At 34.2% G+C, this 23,889-nt stretch overlaps 1 protein-coding gene across 1 annotated transcript; it reads left to right on the forward strand.

The window, feature by feature from the left end:
• Positions 1 to 6,901: 6,901 nt before the first annotated feature.
• Positions 6,902 to 23,748, forward strand: LOC145587939 (MMS19 nucleotide excision repair protein homolog). Its single transcript, XM_081644581.1, has 22 exons — positions 6,902 to 7,046; positions 7,130 to 7,192; positions 7,307 to 7,361; positions 10,069 to 10,166; positions 10,784 to 10,942; positions 11,121 to 11,180; positions 11,649 to 11,837; positions 12,076 to 12,129; positions 13,208 to 13,294; positions 13,390 to 14,119; positions 14,920 to 15,299; positions 15,673 to 15,746; positions 16,189 to 16,294; positions 16,427 to 17,289; positions 17,676 to 17,751; positions 17,879 to 17,990; positions 20,735 to 20,811; positions 21,146 to 21,226; positions 21,611 to 21,690; positions 21,786 to 21,838; positions 22,264 to 22,367; positions 23,405 to 23,748. The coding sequence occupies exons 1-20, from the start codon at positions 6,975 to 6,977 to the stop codon at positions 21,799 to 21,801; spliced, it is 3,432 nt and encodes a 1,143-aa protein (XP_081500707.1). The 5' UTR covers positions 6,902 to 6,974; the 3' UTR covers positions 21,802 to 21,838; positions 22,264 to 22,367; positions 23,405 to 23,748.
• Positions 23,749 to 23,889: the final 141 nt, after the last annotated feature.

Genomic DNA, 23,889 nt, shown 5'->3' on the forward strand with positions numbered 1-23,889 from the left:
AAAACTAATAAAAATTGTCATGTATGTATCTTAATATGTATCGTCATATTATTTTTTGAAGGTTTCTAGCCCTTTATAAAATTAAAGAACTTCTAGTCCATATGTATGAGTATTTCATGTTTAATTTACTCACCATTCTTATAAACCAACTTTATGTAGATAACTAATATCAAATATAATTTATTTAAGTCATACATCAATCAATATTCCAACATTGAAATCATGTCAGCACATTTTATCATATAACCTACTTATAAGGTTACTTACAAGTCATGTTAGCAGAAAATCATTCTTACAATACTTCACATGATTCAACTAATCAAGGTCATGCAAGTAAAACTTGGTAGTAATTCATCAAATACATCACCCATAGCTCTACATGCCTTTATGCCTTACATGATACACTTATAGAAAATTAATTTTTTTCATAGTTAAAACCCCCACATCATATATATACTACAGGGGAATAAATATGACGACTCATTCTAACAACTTGGGTGAGCATATTATCCACATAAACAACAAAACATTTAAGACATGAAATCTAAAATCTCATTCTTACCGCATGTGGAGTACACTCACATTTGACTTTGTATAACGTTATTGCTCCATTTCTAAGCCTATCTTTCACTTCTGCAAGCATAGAGAAAATATCAGTCTCATCTAGACCAGCAATCAAAAGCTTAAATGCTACACCTCTAGCTATTATATACATTTCAAGTTCAATAAAAGGCTAAGTTCACTAGAATTAAAAGTAATAACTCTAAACTCCTTTATAGAGTCAAACTAATGTGGAAATACACAAAATAAAACTTAGCTCATACTCCAAAGGTCAGAGAAACGCTAAATAAACATGCTATGAAGGATAGTACATATAACAAATTCTATAATAAAACACAATTTATCAATGGAACAATAAAATGGCAGAAGTAAGTAGGTTAAAGCTAGGCATTGTTTTCTCATGAAGTCATGATGGGAAAAAAAATACAAGTATAGAATGTAATTGTAGGTGGAGAGAAAAAAACAAAAAAAAAAAAAAACAGAACTAAAAAAAACCTATTCATTTGAAATATTCTCTCGTGACAAATTTAAGTTCTAAAGCCATGTAAAGGAAAACATAAGTTTAAGAAACTTTTGTATCAATAATAATCGAGTCTCGAACCAATTGGATGTTAGTGTAGTGGTGATTGGGACTACACTTGGTAGGGAGGACCTGTGTTCGATCCCCCGCAACAATAATTGGGAGGGGACTAGAAACTAACCACCCAAAATTGATCCCCGAATCCGAATTAGCCCAAAGGGTGAAGCGGGTGGAACACCAAAAAAAAAATCGAGTCTTGAGACTGAACATTCTCAGTCATATTAGTCTAAACATATTCATGCTATATGATATGCAGCTGTAAACAGTAACAAAATGAGAATACATTTAGAGTACATATTCACAAATTACTATAATCGGTGAGATTTTAAGTAAAATCAATATAGAAATGGTCATAAACATATCAATTACCGGTAAGCTAGCTTCAACAAAATTTATGAGGGTTTGACTAGCAGACCTATTCACAAATTACTATAACCCTGTTCTCAAGCAATGGTCAAACTGAGTATAATACATATTAATTCAAAGTTTCAGATAGAACATTACTAATTAATTATTGGACTAGCATATGCATATTCTAGTGCAACTCATGAAAGTCTCCCATCTCAAAACACTCAACAAGGTGGAGCCAAACTAACATACTAGTTAATCTCAACAACTACTAACTCAACTCAACCCCACATTACTTAACAAAACATCAAAATTAATAATAAAGCACAATTATATTAACTAGGGGCACACTATAAATTCGATAAACGTATTATGTAAATATGTAAAATAAATGTTTAGCAATGATATAAATTAAATTTAAAGGAAAATTGCATGAACTTGATTACTCCTATAGAGCCCTCCATCAATAGGTAATGTTTTCCTCATATGAAGACTTCCTTTGTTCCATTGCTCACACCTTTTATCAGATAAGCCAAGAGAATGCCCCAATCTACTTCTCTTTGTTCACACCCATTAACAATGGCAATTGTAGGGTCCCCTTTTGAAGAATGAAAGAATAATCTTCGTACCAAATGATCATGAGGGAAAATAGTTCAAGTCAATAACAAGAACACGCATCCTATTATTCCCTTTAAATTACTTCATCATGTGGGACTTAGAAATAGAAATACATCAAGACAAAATCAGCCTCCCACAATTGTTATTTGCATAATAAAACCTAACCCACTAGGTGGGTATTATAGAGGACTTGCCGATTTGCATAATAACATTCATTGGAGGTCCCCAAATCCATAAAAATATAATTTTTGTGTTTCGACACTTAGCAAAACATCGAAACAGATACATTTGAAATATTCTTTCTACTCCAAATCGGCATAATTGAAGGAACTGTAGTATAGTATATAATACTATTTTCCTTCTAAATTGTTGGTAAAATTACCTTTGATTTTGATTAAATTTTAATCTTAATTGATCGGTCGCTTAGAACTTTGGTGCTAATAACGTGTTGTAAAATAAGGAATCTTTTACCAAAATGGCTACTTTTACAAAACTATTTACCAAAACGGCTACTTATCAATATTAATTCCAAAACTATCTACTCCCTCCATTTCATAATGTTAGTCCCATATATTATTTTGGGCATTTCAATAAGATATACCCATATTAAATATATTTCATTTATAACTTGATTTTTTTCGGAATTAAGAGCAAGATTAGCCCTGAGTCTTAAGACTCAGGATGACATCATCATTTTTTGATTTTGTGATCTTAAGACAAGACTTTGTTTTTTTAATGCATTTAAGAAGCTAAGTCTTAACAAAATCTGAAATGGAGTCTTGAAAACTCAAGACTCAACTTCAGACTCAATTTAACACTCAATTAATTTTTTTTTTAAAAAAAAAACTTTAATAATTTAATTTACATGTAAAAAAATGAGTCTAAGCGATTGAAGAGATAAATTTTATCGAGTCTTAAGGAGTCTTAACATAATTATAAATTAGAAAAAAAAATAAACTTAATCTAAAAAGCTGATGTGACAATGGATTAAAGTCTTAAGATGAGACTGCGGTAATCTTTCTCTAATAAGTTGTGGATTGATGACATTACTCTAAGAAAGGAAATCTTTACCTTAAATTATGCAATTATAACTTGTGTTTTCCTAATAAAAAAATTTAAAAAGTTAAATAAGGTAAACTAATTATGAATTATGTTGTACTTTAATGTTAGATTTCAAATATATTTCTTTTCTTATTTTATGTGATTGATTCCAGAGTAACATTATGAAACGGAGGTAGTAACTTATTAACTTGGAAGGAAATTATTTATTTCTTATTTTCCTTTGAACTAATTTGGTTCACTTTATGGGTTTTTTTTAAAGAAAAAAAAAATAGTTTTTTTTAATTTTTTTTTTTTTTTTTTTTGTGGGGGGGGGGGGGGGGAGGATTCTAATGCCATAGTTTAGGATATCCAATGATGACAGGGTAGCTAGCTTGTTTTTCGTAGGGTGTGCTTTTGTTTTTTTGTTTGTTTTATTTTCTTTGTTTTAATTTCTATTAGTGTGTTTTTCTTTTGTTAGTGATTCTCCCCTGTTTTGCACCAAAAAAAAGAGATCCCATTAATTTGAAAAATAACATTCAACATAATATATTTGCAACAATTCTCTGGAGACTCTACTTTGTTCAGAGGTGCAAGCATCAGCATTTTAAAAAAAATTAGACAAAAAAAAAACCCTCAAAAAACTATTCCAAATTTCCCTTTAACAAAAATTTAAAAAAAAATAAAAAAAAAACAACTGAGAACATATTCATTGTCTACCATTATATATCACATAACTACGTGTAAATTTGATTTATTATACACATTAAACTCAAAAATATTCAAATTAGCTAACATTAACAGAGAGTATACAATTAATAGGCATGAAAAAGATGAACAATACCTTAAAAACCCTTATCGTTGTATAAATTTACGGTAGTGTTGATAGAACAATACTACTTGAAATTCCAAATTTAAATGATACAATCTAGAAAAAAAAATTAGTATATTTGTACTTTGTATATCGTTAAATTTTCCAACTTTAAAAAAAAAAAATCCTAAAATCAAAATTAAAATAATACCAAAAACTATTAAAAAAAAAAAACCAATAAAGTGAACCTTGAACAAAACCGGTGCAAATTAAAAAAAAAAAAAAAAATAAAAGAAAAGAAATAGCTAATTTACTTCCAAGTCAATAATTTAGCTAGTTTTGGTATTTGATAAAAGATCCCTTGTCATGCTGGTTCATGTTGCCATGAATACTCCTGCAGCGGATGGTTTGATGGTATATGCCAATGAGATCAAACCAGAATCGATCTACGGTGTATGTTTTATGTAGTCATGTTATTATAGGCCACTACAAACTTTTAATAATGTATTTCTTCAATAATCTTTAATTTGCTGTTCCTTGTTCGCATGATTAAATGAAGTGTGTGAAAAAATTCATGATTTGTTTAATCTTGTTTAAGTTCAAAAAGTCGTATCTCATATGCCTATATGCTTTAATTATAGATTATATTAATTACTAATTTCTAAAAATTATTATTTAATAATTAATAATCATTAATATATTAAGCACAGTAGAGCAGAGAAGTACAACTCAAAAGAGCAAGGTCTAAGTTTATACGGAGTACTATACAAGCTATATTATTGCTTCATTATCGATTTATTTTTTTTGGCTCCTTGTTGAGTCATTTTAGAGATCAAGATTCTGTCGTAATGAGTAATTTCACAAATTGAAATTCTCAGTACGATAATATTAGGAGTAAATGAGTAATTCTTAAATAGGAAATACAATGCAAGTTGATCTACTCGATCAACAAAAATTGTCAATCATAAGGGAATTTTAGGTTTTTCCTTCATTTAGTATAGGACACTTTGGTAAAAGCATAAGCATGATTAGGCAATATTGCCAAATCACCATTGCCATTTTCCAATGAAACGACAAACTTACCACCATAAACACCATGCCTCATGCCCTAACGCAACGACCACAATCACCACCACTATGACACCCCTGTTGTCGGCAACCACCAACAAGAAGGCATTGGTGGTGAGCACGGTACGACATCTTTTTTTTTTAATTATTTATTCTATTTTATAAAAGGATGGCGATTTTCGAAATTTTCCGACAGAAATTGAAGCTCCAAGGGTAGCGTTAATGGAGGAGGATAGCATTGCACCCCTTTCATTTGGGGTTAATCATGCCCTTAATTTCACCTTTTTAACGGATTTCGTTTAATTTGGTGGCAAAGCCGCCATGATGTCGTCGGTAGAAGCTGATAGTTTTAATTTGGTGAAAGGTGGAGACGACGCAGATGGTGTCGGTGGAAGGAGGTGGTGATGCAGATGGTGTCGGCATGGTGGAAGTGGTTGGTGTCCGTGGAAGGAAGTGGGAAGTGTCAGTGGAAGGAAGCTTGAAGTTTCAATGGAATATTAATGTCTACTTTGATGACTAAGCATGACTAAATAGTAACTAAGCATAGATTGACAAAATTTGTTGATCTAATAGATCAACTAGGGCTCCCTCATTCTTAAAGTCAAGTAACCATACCCGATGATATGGAAAACTACTTTTTGCATTGCAAGTACTTGCTAAGGGGGATAACAAATGCAAAACTATGCGAGGGCTCCAGGAGGTAGTCAACTAAGTCAAGGAAGCAGATGTAGTGGTGGTAATTAAGCTAGGCAAGCCATGTTGGATCTAATACCTGCTACTTGTAGTCTAAGGAGCAATAACTCTATCTTGGAACATTTTGTATTCATTCAGCCTTCAAACGCAAGTCTACGATTTGTAATATATCTAACTTATGGACAAAAGCTCTAAATTATGGCCTCGTTTGGTAGTTAGCTGGTAGCTAATAGATATAACTGTTTGTATTAACCGATTTAACAAGCTTATTAGATTAGTTGGTTGTAAATAGTTGATTATACACGTAAAAGTGTGGTAAATACCTATTAATTATTAATTATTTAATTTAGCTAAAAAGTTAATCGTTGAATGAGCAAATTTCAATAAAGCTCTTATACTTTGATGAGCTATTTTAAAAGAGCTTTTAAGCCAAAACAACTCTTTCAATAAAGTTTTTCACTAAACATTCAAATTAGCTTTAAAAAATGATTAAACCTCTGATAAGACTTAATAAGCTAAAAACTCTTTACCAAACAAGGCATGTGAGTGATACGACACCTTGCCAAAGGGACTATGTAAAGGTGTCCATTCGGGCATTCGGATGGGTGAGGTCGGGTCAGATCAGATCAATTTTAAAGTTGAATCATGCTAAATTATTGTGTTCACGTAAGTCAAAATCCAAATCGAATATTTTTGAGTCGGTTTTGGATCAGGTCAGGTGGGTGTGATTTTAACACCTTTAAGGTCCTGTTTACTTCATCTTAAGAAAATAATATTCAGTAAAATAATTTTAATTCAATAAATGTATTTTCAGTTCAGCAAAAATAATTCCAGTTAAGTTAACATAAGTTTTGTTTAGTAAAAATAATTTCAGTTAAGTTAAAATTAGTAAATTTAAAGAAGAAATATATAATAGAGAATCAGTAAAAAAAATAATTTCACTTTAACAAAATAATTTTATTTCAGTAAAAATAATTTCAGTTCAATGAAAATAAGATGAGGTGAATAGGACGTCAGTCAATCAATACTTTCTTAGAGTAAAAAGTTAAGGAATACGGAGTACTTTCTTGTCTTGCTACTCCGTACATACAAAGTACTTGTATAATAATACTGTAACCCGTTAAACCCTTAAACCCAGAAAATCGAAAGTGATTCTTGTCAATTTCTAAGTTCCAAATCTTCTCCTTCGTTCACTTATCAATTACAAATTTACAAGTATCACTCTTTTCCCTTCTCTGTATAATTCCCAAGAAATATATGGAGCGACATAAATCATTGATAAAACAAATCGAATCCTTTGTTGATTCTTCAGCCACTCCTGCTCAACAGGTTCAATTCCTTCAATTTTAGCTTTATTATTTCATTTTTAGTTAACCAAAATTTGAACTTCAATTTTACAACTTTCTTTGCAGATTGCAAGTGTTAATTCAATTGCTTCTCTGTTGAAGAATGACTCAATTACAATGGAGTTTTTGGTTTTTTTTTTTTTTTTTTAATTACATAATTTTTTCTTCGTTAATTTTTAACAAAGTTCCGATTTTATATTAAATTCATTGCATTCTCAGTGTTTCTAATTTGGGTAATATTAGGTAAAGGAAATGGAGCTGTATTTGACCACCACTGACCATATTCTTCGTGCAAGAGGTACTATTTTTGTTCTTAAACTTTGATTTTAATAAAATGTGTTACATCCATTTATAATAAAATTAGTTATTGCCTTTTGTTTATTTGTTGCTGATGTTTGTCTTTCTAGTGATTAGTGATTAAGAAATATTGGTGTTACATTTTATTGCTTTATATCCTGAGGGAATTTTAATTAGGTTATTGCTTATAAGGGGAACTCGAGTCGATGTTTTGTACTCCCTCGAGATTTATTTTTGTGCACCATTGAGATTCTTGGTAGCATAAATGTCTAGGAAAACCAAGTAAATGAGGTAGTTGTATAGGTGCTATTAGATGATAGTAGTGCAAATGTGTTGTTGGTGGGTGTTATTGGGGGGTGGAGCGGCACATTGGTAGTTGCAAGGCGAGGATACCAGTGAAGGTTTTATTAGTTGAGGGTATTTTTTGTAGTTTAGGGGGTTATGCTTTTGTAATTTTTGTTCAGCAATTGGAAATCATGTTTGGTTAGGCAAAGGAATTAGCACGTTCGAGCTATTAAGGGGTACCTCCGTACCTGTGTTATTGATGCCCAATATAATGCATAACTATAATGCATCGATACACTGAATCATGTTTCTGACAAAATCGGTAGAAGTTGTCAAGGGGCTGAAGATACAACATAGATGAGAAGCTGTGAAAGTTATGCTAGATAGTCATTTAAAAAAAAAAAGAGATTAGCTCTGCATGAAGATCAGCTTGATTTTGCTTGTATTTGACAATCAATCACAGGCATAACAAGCTGATTATCCAAATTCAATAAGATGATCTCATATTCTCATGTATAATTGATTTAACATTATCCTATTTGCCCATTGTGATATCATGTTGAATTTAAACGAGCATCGAGAAAGCCAATTTTGAGTTGATTCTTGAACTACTCTTCTGTTCACTAATTAATAGGAGAACTAGATGGCTTAATTCCTAGTTTCCTACTACGTTTTCCTTGAACACAATGCTTTCATGCAACTGTGACAAGTGTATTTACTGGTATTTAACCCAAATAACATAAAAAAGAAACAAACATCCATTGTGGTGAAGTTGAACAGGCAGCATTGGACATTCTCAACTACATTTTCTATTGCATGCTTTTGTAGCTAGGGCTGGCAAATAGGTCAGGTTGGGTCGGGTTCAGGTCGACCTGTTAGGTCAGGACCCCCAACCTGAAACCGACCTCTTTACTTAAACAGGTCAGAATGGCGAACCTAAACCCGACCTGATTTAAACGAGTTGACCTGATTTTAACCTGTTTGACCTTTTTTTTTTCTTTAATAAAAACCCGATTATTTTTACAGTATAATAATAAAAAAATCGTATATTTGACTTGCTATTTTGAATAAAACGTTGCTGTATAAACCTATCAATTTAAGCATAATAAAAATGCATTCAAGTAAAACTAACCATAGTTTACACATAATAAGTTTACAGTACAGTCCAAAATCAAAATCAATGTCTAAAGGAGGACAATATTCCCAACAAAATAAAAATTTAATCTTGTAAAACTTCATCAGGTTTGACTAGTGGCTATGGTTGCTAGTCTTGCTACTGACTTTGAGGTGCGTTCTCAAATGGGCTTGGTGTCTTGGCTTCATCATTCACCTTCATTATAAACAAAGAGCATAACACAAAATCCTGATCAACTTGTAAAATGCAAAAATAATCTCATAAAAATGAAAAAACAAAGTAACAAATGCATGCATAGAAATATAAATGAAGAAAAATAGCAACATAATCAGATTATTCACCGATTTATCCAAAACAAAGCATCATAAATCGGAAAAAAAAAAAAACCAGCCGAAACTTCTTTATTTTTCATATTATTCACCAAATTAAAAAGTCTCAATCAACATTTCTTATCAACACTAAAACAGATAATTGTAAATAGAATGAAATGTATGACTACATTACCGTAGTAAGTGAAAAATTTGAAGATAAACAAGTTTAAAGTTGCAATTTTGGTAAATAAGCTAGATAGAGAAAGAAGAGAGAGGTGAGAGAATAAGATGGAGATTGGAGATGAAAAATTGAAAACGGCTGAACAAGTGGGAAAATGACTAGAAAAAAATAGGGTTTTCACTTTTTGGTTTTTTTTTTTACTCTATAGGCTTTGATATAGGTTGGGCTTTGTCCAAATAAAAATACTAAGGCCTTATATCATTTTACTAATATAGGGTTATACGGGTTGGGTTCGGGTTGAGCTGACCTGAAACCAACCCAATTAGTTAAACGGGTTTAGGCGGGTTATTTTCGGGTCGGGATTTTCAACCTGAACCTGACCCATTTAGTTTCGGGTTGGGTTCAGGTCGACCCAATTACATAAACGGGTTGAAAACTTCGCTCAAAACCCATTTATTTCGGGTTGGGTTTGGGTCGGGTTAGCTTTTGTCAGCTCTATTTGTAGCTGAGCTACCAATTATAAGAGTTGTACATAGTTCTTTGGCAGGTGACGACATGAACCAAACAAGGACTTATATATATATATATATATATATATATTTTTTTTTTTTTTTTTTTTTTTTTTTTTTTCTTTTTTTGTGGTGGGGGTATAATAGGTTTATGTCATGGTAAATTATCACCTGAATAGCAGATGGTTTTGCAAAGTCAATGATTCTGTAGTACTACTATATGTTTTGTTTCTGCTGCTCTCATTGAACTGTTTGATTCATGTGTGATAATTCTTGTTTCTTCTTAGGTATACTTCTCCTTGCAGAAGTGCTTGGGCATCTTCAAACAAAGCCGCTAGATAGAACTACTATACACACCTTAGTAGGATTCTTCAGTGAGAGACTGGTGAGGCTGCAACTCTTTATGAATTTTATTTATTTGGGGGAGATAATTTTGTCTGATTGCTGTTGTCATCTACTGATGAAGTTTCTTATGCATTCCCTTTTATTTTTTGAGTATATTTTGAGAGCAAAGTAAGTTTTCTATTAAATGTAATCTAAAACTTGGCTTCCTCTTTCTTTGTTTTTACTTTTTTGCTAATATTTTTCTTATAAATGCTTTAAATCAAAGCTTGGCATGTTAAATTTCATACATCAATTTATTTTGACATTATCATCTCTCAAATCAACAATGGTCTTTGCTTCTTCTAATACATAGTCTATTGGCAGGTAAATGATTAACAGTGGTTTTGACTTGTGGGCTCTTGTAAAACAGAATACTCCCTTCAGTCCTAATTGAATAGAGAAATCTGAAAATTTGTGGTCAAACCTTGCTAAATATATATTATGCAACTATAATATATTTTTTCTATCGTTACTCGACATTTTTTTTTAAAAATTAATCTACGGTCTAGGTCAATGAGTTTTGACCATCAAATAAAATTGTTCTATAATATTGGGATGAAGTTAGTAAAATATCTATTCTGTTTTTGTAATGTGATGTATGATACTAATTTTCATTAGGCAGATTGGAGAGCATTACGTGGAGCACTTGTTGGTTGTCTGGCCCTTGTGAGAAGAAAAATTAATGCAGGTGTGGTCACTGGAACTGATGCTAAGATTTTGGCCCAGTCCTTTTTGGAAAACTTACAGGTGCAATCTTTGGGACAGCATGACAGGAAGGTATGATGTGACAAGATACCTTATGTGAATAATGTTATTAGTAAGTACTAAGTAGTAACAATGTTGGAAAAAAAATTTCTTGTTTGCGCCTTGCGGCCGTGATTCATGTTCATTTTGTTTGTTCTCGTCGAAGCATTGGACACATAGCTCTAGCTTATCTTTGATGTTATTGCTGCAGCTGTGCTTTGAACTTCTAGAAGGCCTTCTTAATCGTTACCCAGAATCGATTTCCGCACTGGTATGTTGTTTAATCCATTGTACAAATCCCATTTCAGGTCTTTCTCAAATAAGTTCTATCAGTAATTATTGATTAGCTAGCATCATCTACTATTACTTATGCTTTGCTCTGAAATCTTGTTAGTTGCTTTTTGGAAAAAAATTTATGTGGCATTGTGGCTGTTATGCACTTATGTCTCTTATGTGCACTTTGTGTTGATGGAATCCTCCAATCTTGCTCTACTATAGTACTATCACTGTTATCTCTATATTTCATGCTGTTATAATACCTACTGTCCACCTCACTGTCGTGGTTTTGATATTACGCACTTATGTTATATAGTTTTCACAAGTATCTCTGAATTTATACTTTTGGCTCTCATTGATTTGCATGTATAAGGTTTTGATTATGCATGCTGATTTCATCTGCAATGTTTCTCAACTTTTAGAGCTTAAAAACCATCCTTAATGAGCTTCACTTATACTTTAGGGTGACCACGTTGTTTATGGTGTCTGTGAAGCCATCGAAGGAGAAAAAGATCCTCAGTGCTTGATGCATGTTTTCCATATCGTGGAAGGTCTGGCACGAGTTTTTCCCGATCCTTCTGGACCTGTAGCTAATTTTGCTGAGGACTTCTTTGATATTATTGGCCGTTATTTTCCTATCCACTACACACATGTAAGTTTGATAACTTGGTAAATCTTTTCACTGTTCTTAAATATTCCGTCTATCTAATTATTGCTCCCTCTAGATGGGCCTACTTTCTTCACTTAGCGATCTGTTTCCTTTGCTGCTGTGAGGCCAATACACTTGTTTATCTTTTTGTCTGAGACAGAGCTTTTACATCTTCTCTATGGTTTGAAGTTCTCATATTAATTTCCCTACTTTATATTGTTTTGGGTGCATTCTCATCCAGCCAAAGAGTGAAGATGTTGATATCAGCAGAGAGGACCTTTCAAGGGCTTTGATGGTATGCAATTTCTTGTGTGCTTTGTTCAATTGAATATGTTCATGAGCAGTATTTCTGTATCAAGCTCATTCTTTTCTGGTTGCGATTATAGTTTTATGAATGCTTGGAGTCAATGAACTGGACTTTATTAATTTTAGAGCCTCATAATTCTAACTAATTGTTGTCTGAAGTATTCTGAGTCTGCATTGTGGAGAGGTTGGGTTGTTTCCTTACAAATAATGGAGATTGAACTTTTACAACAATGTGTAAAAAAGAATGTCTTGTGTTACAAATTGCCTGTACATCTTTATAAACTAAGATATATCTGTTAACTAATGATTCAAAATTATGTTTTAGGCCTCTGTTTCACTGAGTCTACTTTTCAAAAATCCTTGTCTATCCAGTTCCCTGAACAAACATCCAGATGTGAGAGTTGTTACCAGAGCAAATCTAAGTTACAAAGAGGTTTCTACCTCCAACACGATAGTGTCTTTAGTTACCAGTTGAACCTGGATGTCTTCCCTAACGTAGGAAGGGAGTTGGTCTTGTTAGCATGCATTCTTTGTTCTGTATGTTCTTATTGCTAATGGTGCCCACCTGAGGTTCCGTAAAGGCCCTATTTTCCAGTTTTGCTTGATCTGATCTCTGGTGCAACCTGATTATGTGTGTGTATATAAATATATTAGCTGTAAAGTCTAGTTGGATCCACAATTAAAGGGAGTGAACAGTAGGAGAGTTGTGTATACTCTAACTATAATGCTATACAGTCTGTTCTATAACTATTCTCAATTCTCAAAGAATAAGGTGTGGTGTTCTGTAAGGATGCAATTGGTGCTTGGAATGTTGGTGCCAAGGGTTTGCCATTTTGGCCAACCTAATTATATGAGGGTCCACTGGTCCATCTGACTGGTTGCAAGGGGTTTGGTACTTAAGGGTTTTGACTATACTATTATTGTGTGTTTTGGAAATTAACACAAACTTGCATGGGCTTCAAGATCCATAATATTACGATAATTTTGTCTTCTGCTGCTTTTGAATCTTTTGTTATCTTTGTATTTCAATTTCAAATTTTTATCCTAATAATTTTTTAAATATACAGATGGCATTTTCTGCTTCACCCTTTTTTGAGCCATTTGCCATTCCCTTGCTTCTGGAGAAACTTTCTTCTAATCTGCCTCTCGCAAAGGTTGGTAATGAATACAGTTCCATATGTGCCTCGGTGCAGCTACTTTAAGAATTGATACTTTATTGCTTTTCCTGAGCTAGATTTAATGTCAACAGATTGATTCACTAAAGTATCTAAGCGACTGCACTGTAAAGTACGGGCCTGATAGAATAGCAAAGCACGCTGAAGCTATATGGAACTCGTTGAAAGCTGCAATATGTAATTTGCCTAGAGGCCCAAGCGAAGATGTTTCATCCTTTGCTTCAGATTTATCAAATGGTATGAGCTTTGAAGAGAATGAAATTACAAAAGAAGCGCTAAATCTTCTGCAAAAGGTTGCCTCACAACAGAATGGTGGCTTCCTGAACTTAGTTCTTAAAGATAGGGACATAAACAACCTTATCAACTCATTTACTGCTTCTGGAAGTTCCGATTCTATTCCACCACAGAATGAGCAGGAACTTTGTTTTGTTGGTCGTATTTTCTCTATTTTGGCAAAAGCATCAACATCTTCATGCAATGCGGTGTTTGATACTCTCTTCCTCCGTTTACTGGACAATCTCAGGGTTCCGTCTGATACTGATCAAAAAAATGTGCTAGCTATAGATTCTGATTCTCCTTACCAGAAATTGAATTTCAGTGCCCTTTATCTTTGTGTCGAAATCCTTGGTGCATGTAGAGAATTGGCTGTTGCTTCTGTTCAAGTCAGTTCAAGTTCAAATTTTGTCAATGATGCATGGTGCCAGAAGCTTATTGGATGTTCTAGTTCATTAATGAAGGCAATGATCTCTGATTTGATACCAAGTACAAACGAGATCTATCATGAAGCATATATTTCTATTAAAGGTTAGTGCTTTGGCTTCATGATGCTTCTTTAATATCATGGAATGACTATTTAATTTTTCGAGAGTATATATGTGAAAACAAAAAGTGGCTGTATGTTCTACGTTTATAATATTCATACCTATACTCCCCCATAACTGCTGGACACCATTCATTTGTCCCTTCTTCATATATCCTTTTTCTTTCCTTCAGGAGGGTTTGAGTATTATGATAAAGGAACTTGAAAGGGATTTTTATTTTATAGCAAAAGTCGAATATGAAGAAAGTTTTCAGATTAAGTTCTACTGATTAATAATTTGTGTGTAGTTTTGGATTAAGTTCCGCTGATTTAAAATTTTGTGTGCAGTATTTTCATGTTCTCTTCTGAAGAGATTCCTCATCAGACACTATATAAAATGAAATGTCCATTCTAAATTCATTGTTGAATTTTCTCTGGATAATCTACTTACAGGGCCTGTTCTCTGTCGACAGAAAACTTGATATTTGCTGTAACCTTGCCAAACGCTATCTGTAACTGTTTTGTGCCAACTTTTGAGATAACAATCTTTAATACATCCTCCATCCACAATTATGTGCAACAAAAGGGGTATTATTTGTGAGATATAAAATTTATCTTTGTTGCACATAATTGTGGGCGGAGGAAGTATATTTTATTTATGAGTTCTGATAACTTGTTTGCACTTTTGTTTCAAATTTTGTCGTAATAAGGCTAAAAGTTAATTATTGCATGGACTAGGGATGTGGAATCTGAGGCCATTTTGTTCTTATCCATATTTATTTATACTTGTTATTATGTGTTGCAGTGAAAGGTCTTCAGATTCTGGCTACATTCCCTGGAGATTCTGCTCCAGTGTCAAAATCATTGTTTGAGAATATTGTGGTTACATTGGTATCAATTGTCACTAATAATTTTGATGTGACTGCACTATGGAAAGCATCAATAAATGCACTAACAGAAATTGGTACATTTCTGAATGATTACCATTGTTCTGAGAAGTTGCTGAGCTTCATGTCTACTGCTGTTGAGAGGATGATTGTGTTGATCTCGCTGGATGATTCCACAATGCCTTATTCTCTACTTTTAGAAGCACTGTCTAAAATTAGTGCTACTGGGTATACATTTCTGTTGAGAATTGTTCAAGAATGGCAAGAAGCTATGTATGCCAAGTTTGCTAAAGTCTATGTATGTTTTTATACCTTTTGTTATCTGTTCTACTTACTGCATCACTTTATATTATGGACTTCCTCCCTGTGCTCCATTGTGGTTACCACGAACACTTTTGGCACCAATTTAATGGACATGAATAGTAGAGAGGAGAAATTCAGTTGGTAGGTGTAGTACCCAACTTTGACGAAAAAAATTGTGGTGATAGAAGGGTTACTAAAAAGGTCATGTTGCTGCTAAACTTGGACTCCTAAAAAGCATTTGGCAAAGGGATTGGGACAGAGGGAGTACATCTGTATCTTTTCTGTGTATCCTAGCAATTGCACATATCCTTTGCCCCTATCATGCATATACAGAAGTGATAATATTACGTTGGCTTTTTCTTTAATAGGTTGATGGCGATGTCAAAGTGGGTGCAGAACTGGTCCAGCTTTTGGATTGCTACTCTGAGAACTTGCTTCCATGGTATTTACTAACTAGAAAAATACTCCATCCATCCCACCAAAGGGTCATTGTATCTATTTAGCTTTAAACTCTCTCAGTAATATAAAGGATACTCATTTGATTCACTTTCTTTGTATCACTATGGTAACTGACTAACTGGGTAGGTAACTGAATAACTGGGTATTAGCTAAAACCAGTTCAGCAATTATCTTGAATATTTTGATAAGATCAACTGTAACACTTCCAAAGGGACAAATCACAGTTAATTTTTTATTTTTTTTTCTACTATGAAGATAATCTAGTTGCCCATCATTCCATATATTCTTCTATTTGATCCCCATTCATTCTTGTTTACCTATGATCTTGCTATCACTCATTGATGCTGGTCGTATCACTGAGGAGTGAGGACAATAGCCTAATAAGTAGAAATTATTGACTTTAATTATTTTCTATGTGGGCTTAGGTTTCAATTGTGTGAGGGCTCTGAAATTGTTCCATTCCGCTTAGCTATTGATGTTTGGGATCAAATTGAAGCAGCCATGGGAAGCAGTTTTTTTGTTAAAGGAAAGGTAAGTGAATATGTTCATTTTAAAGCCTTTTATTGTGGTCTTAACTCTCCGCATATAGGCTCCAGCTATTTTTTGTAAATAAATTCTATATTCTCAATGATATGAGAACTAAAATTTCTAATGGCTTAGCAGCTTCTTGATGCAACAAAGATGGCACTAAAGCTAGCTGTTGCTACGTTGTCAGAGGAAAATCAATGGCGAATCATCGAGAAAGCTGTTAAAGTGATTTCATTCCACTTATCTTTCTCACCCAACTTTGTGCCTTCCAAGCTTAAAGAGTTGCAAATATCAGAAGATTCAGATGGTTTCTCATGTAGAGATGAGTGGCTTACTACATTGTTTGCATCTGTAATTATTGCACTTCGCCCTAAGACACAAATTACTAACATTAGAGCTGTTATTGAGTCATTGCTGACGGCTTTCATAAATGGTCATGTGACATCAGCTCAAGCATTGGGTTCAATTGTCAATAAAATGTCTCTAACAAAAGAAGACATGCAGGACTCTAGCTACTTTAACCTGGATGATGTTCTGACATTGATTTTAGAAAGGAGCTTAGGAAGTTGTAGTGATTTTTTTCTTTCAAGTAGCTCTGAGATGTGTGATTCTGATGAGCTTCGTTCAAAATTAGCAGCTGATTGTGTACTGCCTCAAGCCCATTGTATTTCTGGTCTTGCATGGATAGGGAAAGGGCTGCTAATGAGGGGGCACGAAAAATTAAAAGACATAACTATGATTTTTTTAAGGTGTTTAGTTTTTAGCAGTGTATTAGAAGCCTTAGCTGTAAATATAGGTGGGTTAGAGAGAGAGGGGGTGCAGCAATCGTTGGCAAGGTCTGCAGCAGATGCATTTCATGTTCTTATGAGTGATTCTGAGGATTGTTTGAATAAAACGTTTCACGCTACTATAAGGCCTCTATACAAGCAACGGTTTTTCTCTACTGTGATGCCAATTCTGCTGTCTGCTGCAAAAAAGACCCATTCCCATACAGTGAGGTACCAAGCTCTTGAATTCATGATTCTTACAGTATCATCAACTATGAAGTTCATCTCTTAATATGCATTTCTGACCGTTGATTCTATACTGTCTATCTATTCTACGAATGGGCTATTTTCATGCATGTTCAAGCTGTTTTGTCCATTGGGATTGTTTCTTATGATTCTATTTTACAGCTGAGATTCTGAGAATTATCGTGTATCTGTATTTGGATTTGTCTGCCATCAATTTAGGTTAGCACTTAGCAGAACATATGCATAAGTGATGTTGTCATTGCAGCTAGGCCAACTTCTAGATGCTTTAAATGCTTTGCTAGTGTCAAGTTTGATGTAAAATAATTCGTGTTATAATCTTATAAGATCCATACTACTCTTTGGAATTTCAGATCTATGCTTTACCGGGCAATTGGACATGTTATCACTAATACACCTCTAGCAGCTATCTTGTCAGAAACTAAGAAGGTTTTGATCGCTGATTTTACAAGCTGATCTTTTTATTTTTTATTTTAATCTTTTTTTCCTTTTATTTTTCCATAGTAATTGTTGCCTCAGGCTGTAAATGATTTTTTATTTTTGACATTTTTTGCAGCTGCTTCCTCTACTCTTGGATGTTATCTCTGTACTTAGTGAGGACATACTCAATAAAGATATGATCTACAATCTCTTGCTGGTTCTTTCTGGCCTTCTAATGGATAAATTTGGTATGTTATTCTACTTCACAGAATTCACAGAAGAAATCTGAATCATGATTCACTTTGTAGATAAATTAGATGCAGCTTACAGCCTTAATAAGTCTATAATTGAATGATTGTTGACCAAAGTTATAAAAAGATCACATTATGCATTTTTATTTTATTTTATCTTATTTTATTTTTGTACTTTTCATCTATTAATGGCCAAAGAACACTTCTTCCGCTTTTTATTAGTTGCACATTTCTATTTGGCACACAAATTAAGGAGAAGTGGGAAAGAAAGGTTGAAGACAAAAATACCTTTATACCTACCCACCCTTACCAGTTACCACCTACAAGTACCTTTCTCTCTCATCATCACCATTCGCCATCGTTCTCTCTCCTGCTCAACTGCACGGTCTGCACCTCCATTCTTGATCATCTCATCTTCTATAGTATTTTCACCTTCTATAGCTAATTGAAAATATCATATTTATATCTATGATATATATGATTGAAGGTTTAATCCTCTACGGCGTAGGTGGTTTTGGGCGAAGGTGTTTGCGGAGGAAAAAGGAGAACGCGAGGGGGAAAGAGAGGGTTAGTGAGAGAGGGAAATGGGGTTGTGTCTGAGAGGAGAGGCGTTGTCAAGCATGAGTCGGCGAGGTTGTGATGGTTGGGCAAGCAGTGTCGCGGTGGTGGTTGGGCAAAGTTACAGGAAGTAAGGAGAAGCTCTGGGGGCTTTTAATGGTGTTTTCTTTGGGAAATAGGTATGTTACAAGGAAGAGGGGAGAGAAGAAGTGGCGGTGCCCGTGGTGGTGGTTTCTGTGATGGTGATGGTGATGGTGATGGTGATGATTTTGATGATAGAGGTGGGGTGGGGAAGATAATGGAGGAGTAAGAAATCAGATTCTTTGCTTGAGGGAGGAGATAGAAGATGAGTTGGAGAAATTGGTGAGGGTAAAAATGACATTTTGGCATATAAAACTTACCTAAAATAGACACGTGTCAACTAAAAAGAAATTTTCCAAAAAGGAATACGTGTCAATTAAAACAAACGGAGGTGGTATGACACTTCCACCCAGTTCCTGTAAATCTCTCCAATAGTACAATCAAATAACTCCTAATAGCCTCAGCTGCCTTAGCCCATGACTACGCTGGAAATGATTTTTGATCCTACAAATGATCATTCACCAGATAATCATTGTAACAGCTTTGAACCATGTCAACTTTTTCTGTTTTACCTGTCCATCGCCATATCCCGTAAAGAAAATCTGCAGCCAATATTTATTGTTCAGAGGGCAAACCCTAGACTTGCTATGCAAACATCTTCTAAAGATAGAAAGCAACTTCACACTATTAATCAAATGGCAACAAGATTCCCTGTTAAATCAGAAAGCAGTAGATATCGGGTAATAGCCCACTTTAACTTGGAGCCTATCTTAGTATCAATCCTCCCCATTCTCCACTTGAAGATTTATCATGTTTAGAGGAACCTTTGCCTTCCAGACGAAGTTTGCAATTGGAGAAGCTCATACCTAGAGGATCTCGTTCAGCAGCATTGAAAGACTTGTAGTTGTAAGCATGGTACGTATATATCAATCAATCAATCAAATCCTTAATCCCATAAGTGGGGTCGGCTACATGAACCAAAAGTGATTATTCCGTGTAGTCATCGACAAAAATCTTCCTCCTTTATCCCTTACGATCCAATGCCTCATCCTCATCCTCATGCAAATCCATATACTTCATGTCCTTCTCCCTCGTTTAACCCCTCCATGGTCCCACTCTTCCACTCATCGTGCCGGTGCACCCTCAGGTCTCCGTCTTACATGTCCAAACCAACGCAGACGATTTTCCCTTAGTTTGTTTGCAATGCCTGTCACCCCGAATAACCCCATTTCTGATTCTATCTCTAGAGTATTCCCGCACATCCAAGCATAATACATATATATGACCGCTTCATTTCAATCAAGTCGTTTTGTCAAGGGTTTTCAATTGATGGTGCTGAAATTGTTTTTCAGTAAGTGGTGTTTTTTTTTTTCAAAATCCCACTATATTGTTTGAATCAAGCATTCAAATCCGAGTTGAATATTACTTATTATTCAATGATATAGCAATAAAATTTTCCATATCTCCCCTAATAATGGCTTTAAGCCTCTAATAGTCTACTATAACTACTGTAATAGCATACAGTTGATATAAAATCCTAAAAAGGCTTTGAAATCAAATTTGTATTGTGACAACCAAGATACGATCCACGATCAATGCATCAATTCCGTTTCCATTACACCATGATTGTTCCCACAATCATGACCAAAACCGTATTTCCAAAGAATTCTTGTAAGAAAAGGCCCCTGAAGAGACAATTCTACTTTCGGTATATTTTGATGTCTTTAGCATCTCCATCACTGTGGATGCAAGAACACTTTGCAGTTGAGTGGTGAGACTGTGAGAGCACTACCTGTTAGCAAATTTCTGCTTAAATCTGCTTTTGTGATGCTTGAACCAAACTAATTATCTCAGGTTGCACATTGATTTAGTTTCCTCTTTTGAAAATAAAAATGTCATACAAAATCAGTACTTTATGTACGTTCATTGATCGCACTCATTTATTTTTATCTGGAAGAAAATGATTGCAAGACATTTTTCTGAGCTTGCTATATTTTCTTTGAAAGTCTATTTTCAATAAAATATTAAATTTTTCTGAAAATTATTACTACTATATTCTGGATACCAAATGATTATATGCATTATGCTTCTATCTTTTGCAGGACAAGAAACTGCTGTGGAGAATGTCCATGTTATAATAAACTGCTTGACTGGACTTGTCTCTTATCCCCATAAGATGGTAATATGTGTCACTTAGTAGCTTTCATTTTACATCTTTTTATTTTTGCATTGTTTGGCATACCTAACTCTGCATGCCTTTGTTTTAAAATTGGGTATTCTCACTGGGTACCTTTATACTTTAAGAATTCACAGTACATTCCCAGTGTTTCATATACTCATTAAGTACCCGTGAAGTAACTTAATTTACAGATATCTATATACAAGTGCAACTTGTTTTTTTCTTCTCTCTGCTTGACCTGTGATTCTGAAGGGCTGATGTTTCTAGTTTTCTCGTATGGAATTCAACTTAATTGTGATGAAGTAATTTACTTGTTCCTTCTGAATTTATGCAGCTTGTACGAGAAACTGCAATACAGTGTCTTGTTGCTGTGTCAGGGATGCCCCATACAAGAATTTATCCAATGCGGTTACAGGTCAATATAACTTTCTATACTGAAAAACATCTTTACCATCCTCCCTATAATGGTCAAAACAATTTTATTTTGGGTAGAACCTTAATTTGGTTGTTAATTTTGCCTTGATTGTTGGTAAAAGTAATAAAAAAAAATTATGTGCAAGGAGGTATCAAAATGACAATGTATGCTTGGTTGTCCTGAGCAATAATCATCATGCCCTCGGTGTGTAATCCTGAGTTCCTGACTGTATTGTCTATCACTGAGCTGTAAGAAAATGTTCTGATGAATGGTGAATTGAAATTAGTTGTAAATTGAGACTATCTGAAATACCCTTCCTTTGAGTCAATGTAATGCCAAAGAGATGGAATTGATTATTGTTGGATTTCATGTTTGATAATATAGGTGCTAAGAGCTTTGTCCAAGGTTCTTGATGATCCAAAGAGGAGTGTTCGCCAAGAAGCTGTCAGATGCCGGCAAGCATGGTCTGTATTATTTATGTTGCTCTTACATCTACATCATAGTTAATCCTTCATAAATACTTTTTGCTCACTTAATGAATTGTATTTTTGTTTAATAGGTCTTCATTCGCATGAAGAATTTGTTGTTATTAAGACCAATAGGAGTTATGCGGTGAGCTTTGTAACTCTTCTACGATAACCTTACTATAGAACTCACTAATGGAGTGAATTAGATTTTTGCAGTGCTATCCTGATTAATATAGAGTGGTGCTGAGTCTATTCTCAAAGTTTGGAGATAATTGTTTTTGGAGAGTAGGGACTAGAGGATAATGTTGAGCAATAAAAGGTACAGTCTATAAGCATAAAAGTGACAGAGGAGTTGTATTAATGAGTCGTAAAAACTTCAATGAAGGCAACAACTATGGGCTAATAGAGTATACACATGAAGGGAAAAGGTGGGGAGGAATTGCACATTGCATAGCTTCCTAGACTGAAAGAAAGGGGGATATCCTAATTGGGTTCAGGTGCAGACACAAGAGAGGAATTCACAGTTCTATGTACAGATTGTACACTAATGTGTTATGCTTTTTTGTGTAGATCTTTTGTTATTTCCGCCTAGAGTGGGATAGTGATTTATCACGGGTGGAGGCTGTATCATGAGATGATGAGAAACCAGCGAGAAAAGCTGAACGAATTTAGAGGTATAATTGGTTTCTTTTTTATTGTCAATTACTCTCTCCTACAATTAATTTTCTCTATGGTGCATGTGGAACAGCCTAATTAGTTTTTGCTAGTCTTGAGACTCTTGACTAGCTAGGTACAACTGTATAACAGTATAAGTATTAATTTCCTCCCTTAGATGCTCCCATGACCCCATAGCTAACAATGGTGACATTGCTGGCTTATGTACAAGGTCCTCGTTGCATTTATTTCGTTTTGAAATAGTTTAGGGGACTAATTTATTGAGGCTAATGAATTCATTAGTGGTTTTTTCACCTAGTTAATTTCTGCTGAGTTAATCAATCTTATTTCGTAATCAGTACGTTATACAACCCCCATTTCCAGCCCAGACACTAAAGTAGACCCAGAGTATCTGAAACTTTGTATATCTTTTGGGCTAATATAATTCTGTTGAGGGCTTCACTCTCTTGTCCAGTTTGCCCACTTGTCAAGGGTTTTGTATTTTGTTCTCATCACTTTTCAGTTGACAAAATGGCTTATATCATGTTCTCATCTTTGGTGTGAAACGTGATATGATAGGAAAGGAAGTGAAGTGATTGGGAAGCCCCTTGATAAAATTTTCACTTTCCTTCCCAAAATTGGAGAAATTTGAGAGAAGAGAATTAAAAGCCATCAATCATAATTACTTTCTCTTCTTTTCACACTCCCACTAAACCACCATACAATGAAAGTAAAATTTATTTCCTTTCCCTTTACCTTCTCTTCCTTTATGTCCCATTCCCTTTTATCGCTTTCCTTTACTAATATTATACCCAATGAAGCGTAAGGCTCATGGAAGTAATTTTTCTTCTCTATGATTAATGATCTTAATGGGTTCGAAATGCCTAGTTTTCTTGTCTTTATGTCTAGTGTGGCATATTCCTTATTCTCTCTTGCTTTCCTTTTATACTTAATCATGAGGGAATATGCTAGCTTTTTTTGTTGCTTTTGGATTGCTGTATTTTTCCAATTTTGTTATGAAAAAAGAAATATTGACTTCTGAAACATGTCTCTGCAGGTCTTCTGGAAACATCAGCTCAACTCACATCAACTGATCAATGGGCGAGGTTGTGTAAATTTGAAACTGTGTAAATGTTTCATTGTCTTCTTGTTACCTATCAGTATATAGTGTGAAACAAGTCCATTACGCTTTGGCACTGATGATTAATGTGAAGTTACTATGACTTGTAGCTGCAAGATCAATCTGAATATTCATCATATTCTTCTTGTCGCGACTAATTTTAGAGTTAGCTTCAGTTTTCTTCCGGATGTATGTACCACCTACACTTCTTTTCACTTGGGTGTAATGGCAATGAGGAATTGGGAAGATTTTTAAAGGTGTGTTTGTATTACTATATGAAGAAAGGCAGAAAGTATTAGTGTAATCCTTAAGACATTAATTTATCTTCTATCTTGCACATATTCTGGTTCTGTTTCAGAATTTTGGTACTCAGAATTTAAAAGGGTGTCAAATATTTGAAATATGATTTTTGGTAATCAGAA

The sequence above is a fragment of the Chenopodium album genome, chromosome 17 (genome assembly GCF_948465745.1).
Source record: "Chenopodium album chromosome 17, dcCheAlbu1.1, whole genome shotgun sequence".
Classification (NCBI taxonomy): domain Eukaryota; kingdom Viridiplantae; phylum Streptophyta; class Magnoliopsida; order Caryophyllales; family Amaranthaceae; genus Chenopodium; species Chenopodium album.

Coding starts and splice junctions, on each gene's coding strand:
- LOC145587939 (XM_081644581.1), top strand. CDS start 6,975: ATGGAGCGACATAAATCATTGATAAAACAAATCGAATCCTTTGTTGAT. Junction 7,193..7,306: donor CAATTACAATGGAGTTTTTG/GTTTTTTTTTTT, acceptor GGGTAATATTAG/GTAAAGGAAATGGAGCTGTA. Junction 17,991..20,734: donor CCTTCTAATGGATAAATTTG/GTATGTTATTCT, acceptor TATCTTTTGCAG/GACAAGAAACTGCTGTGGAG.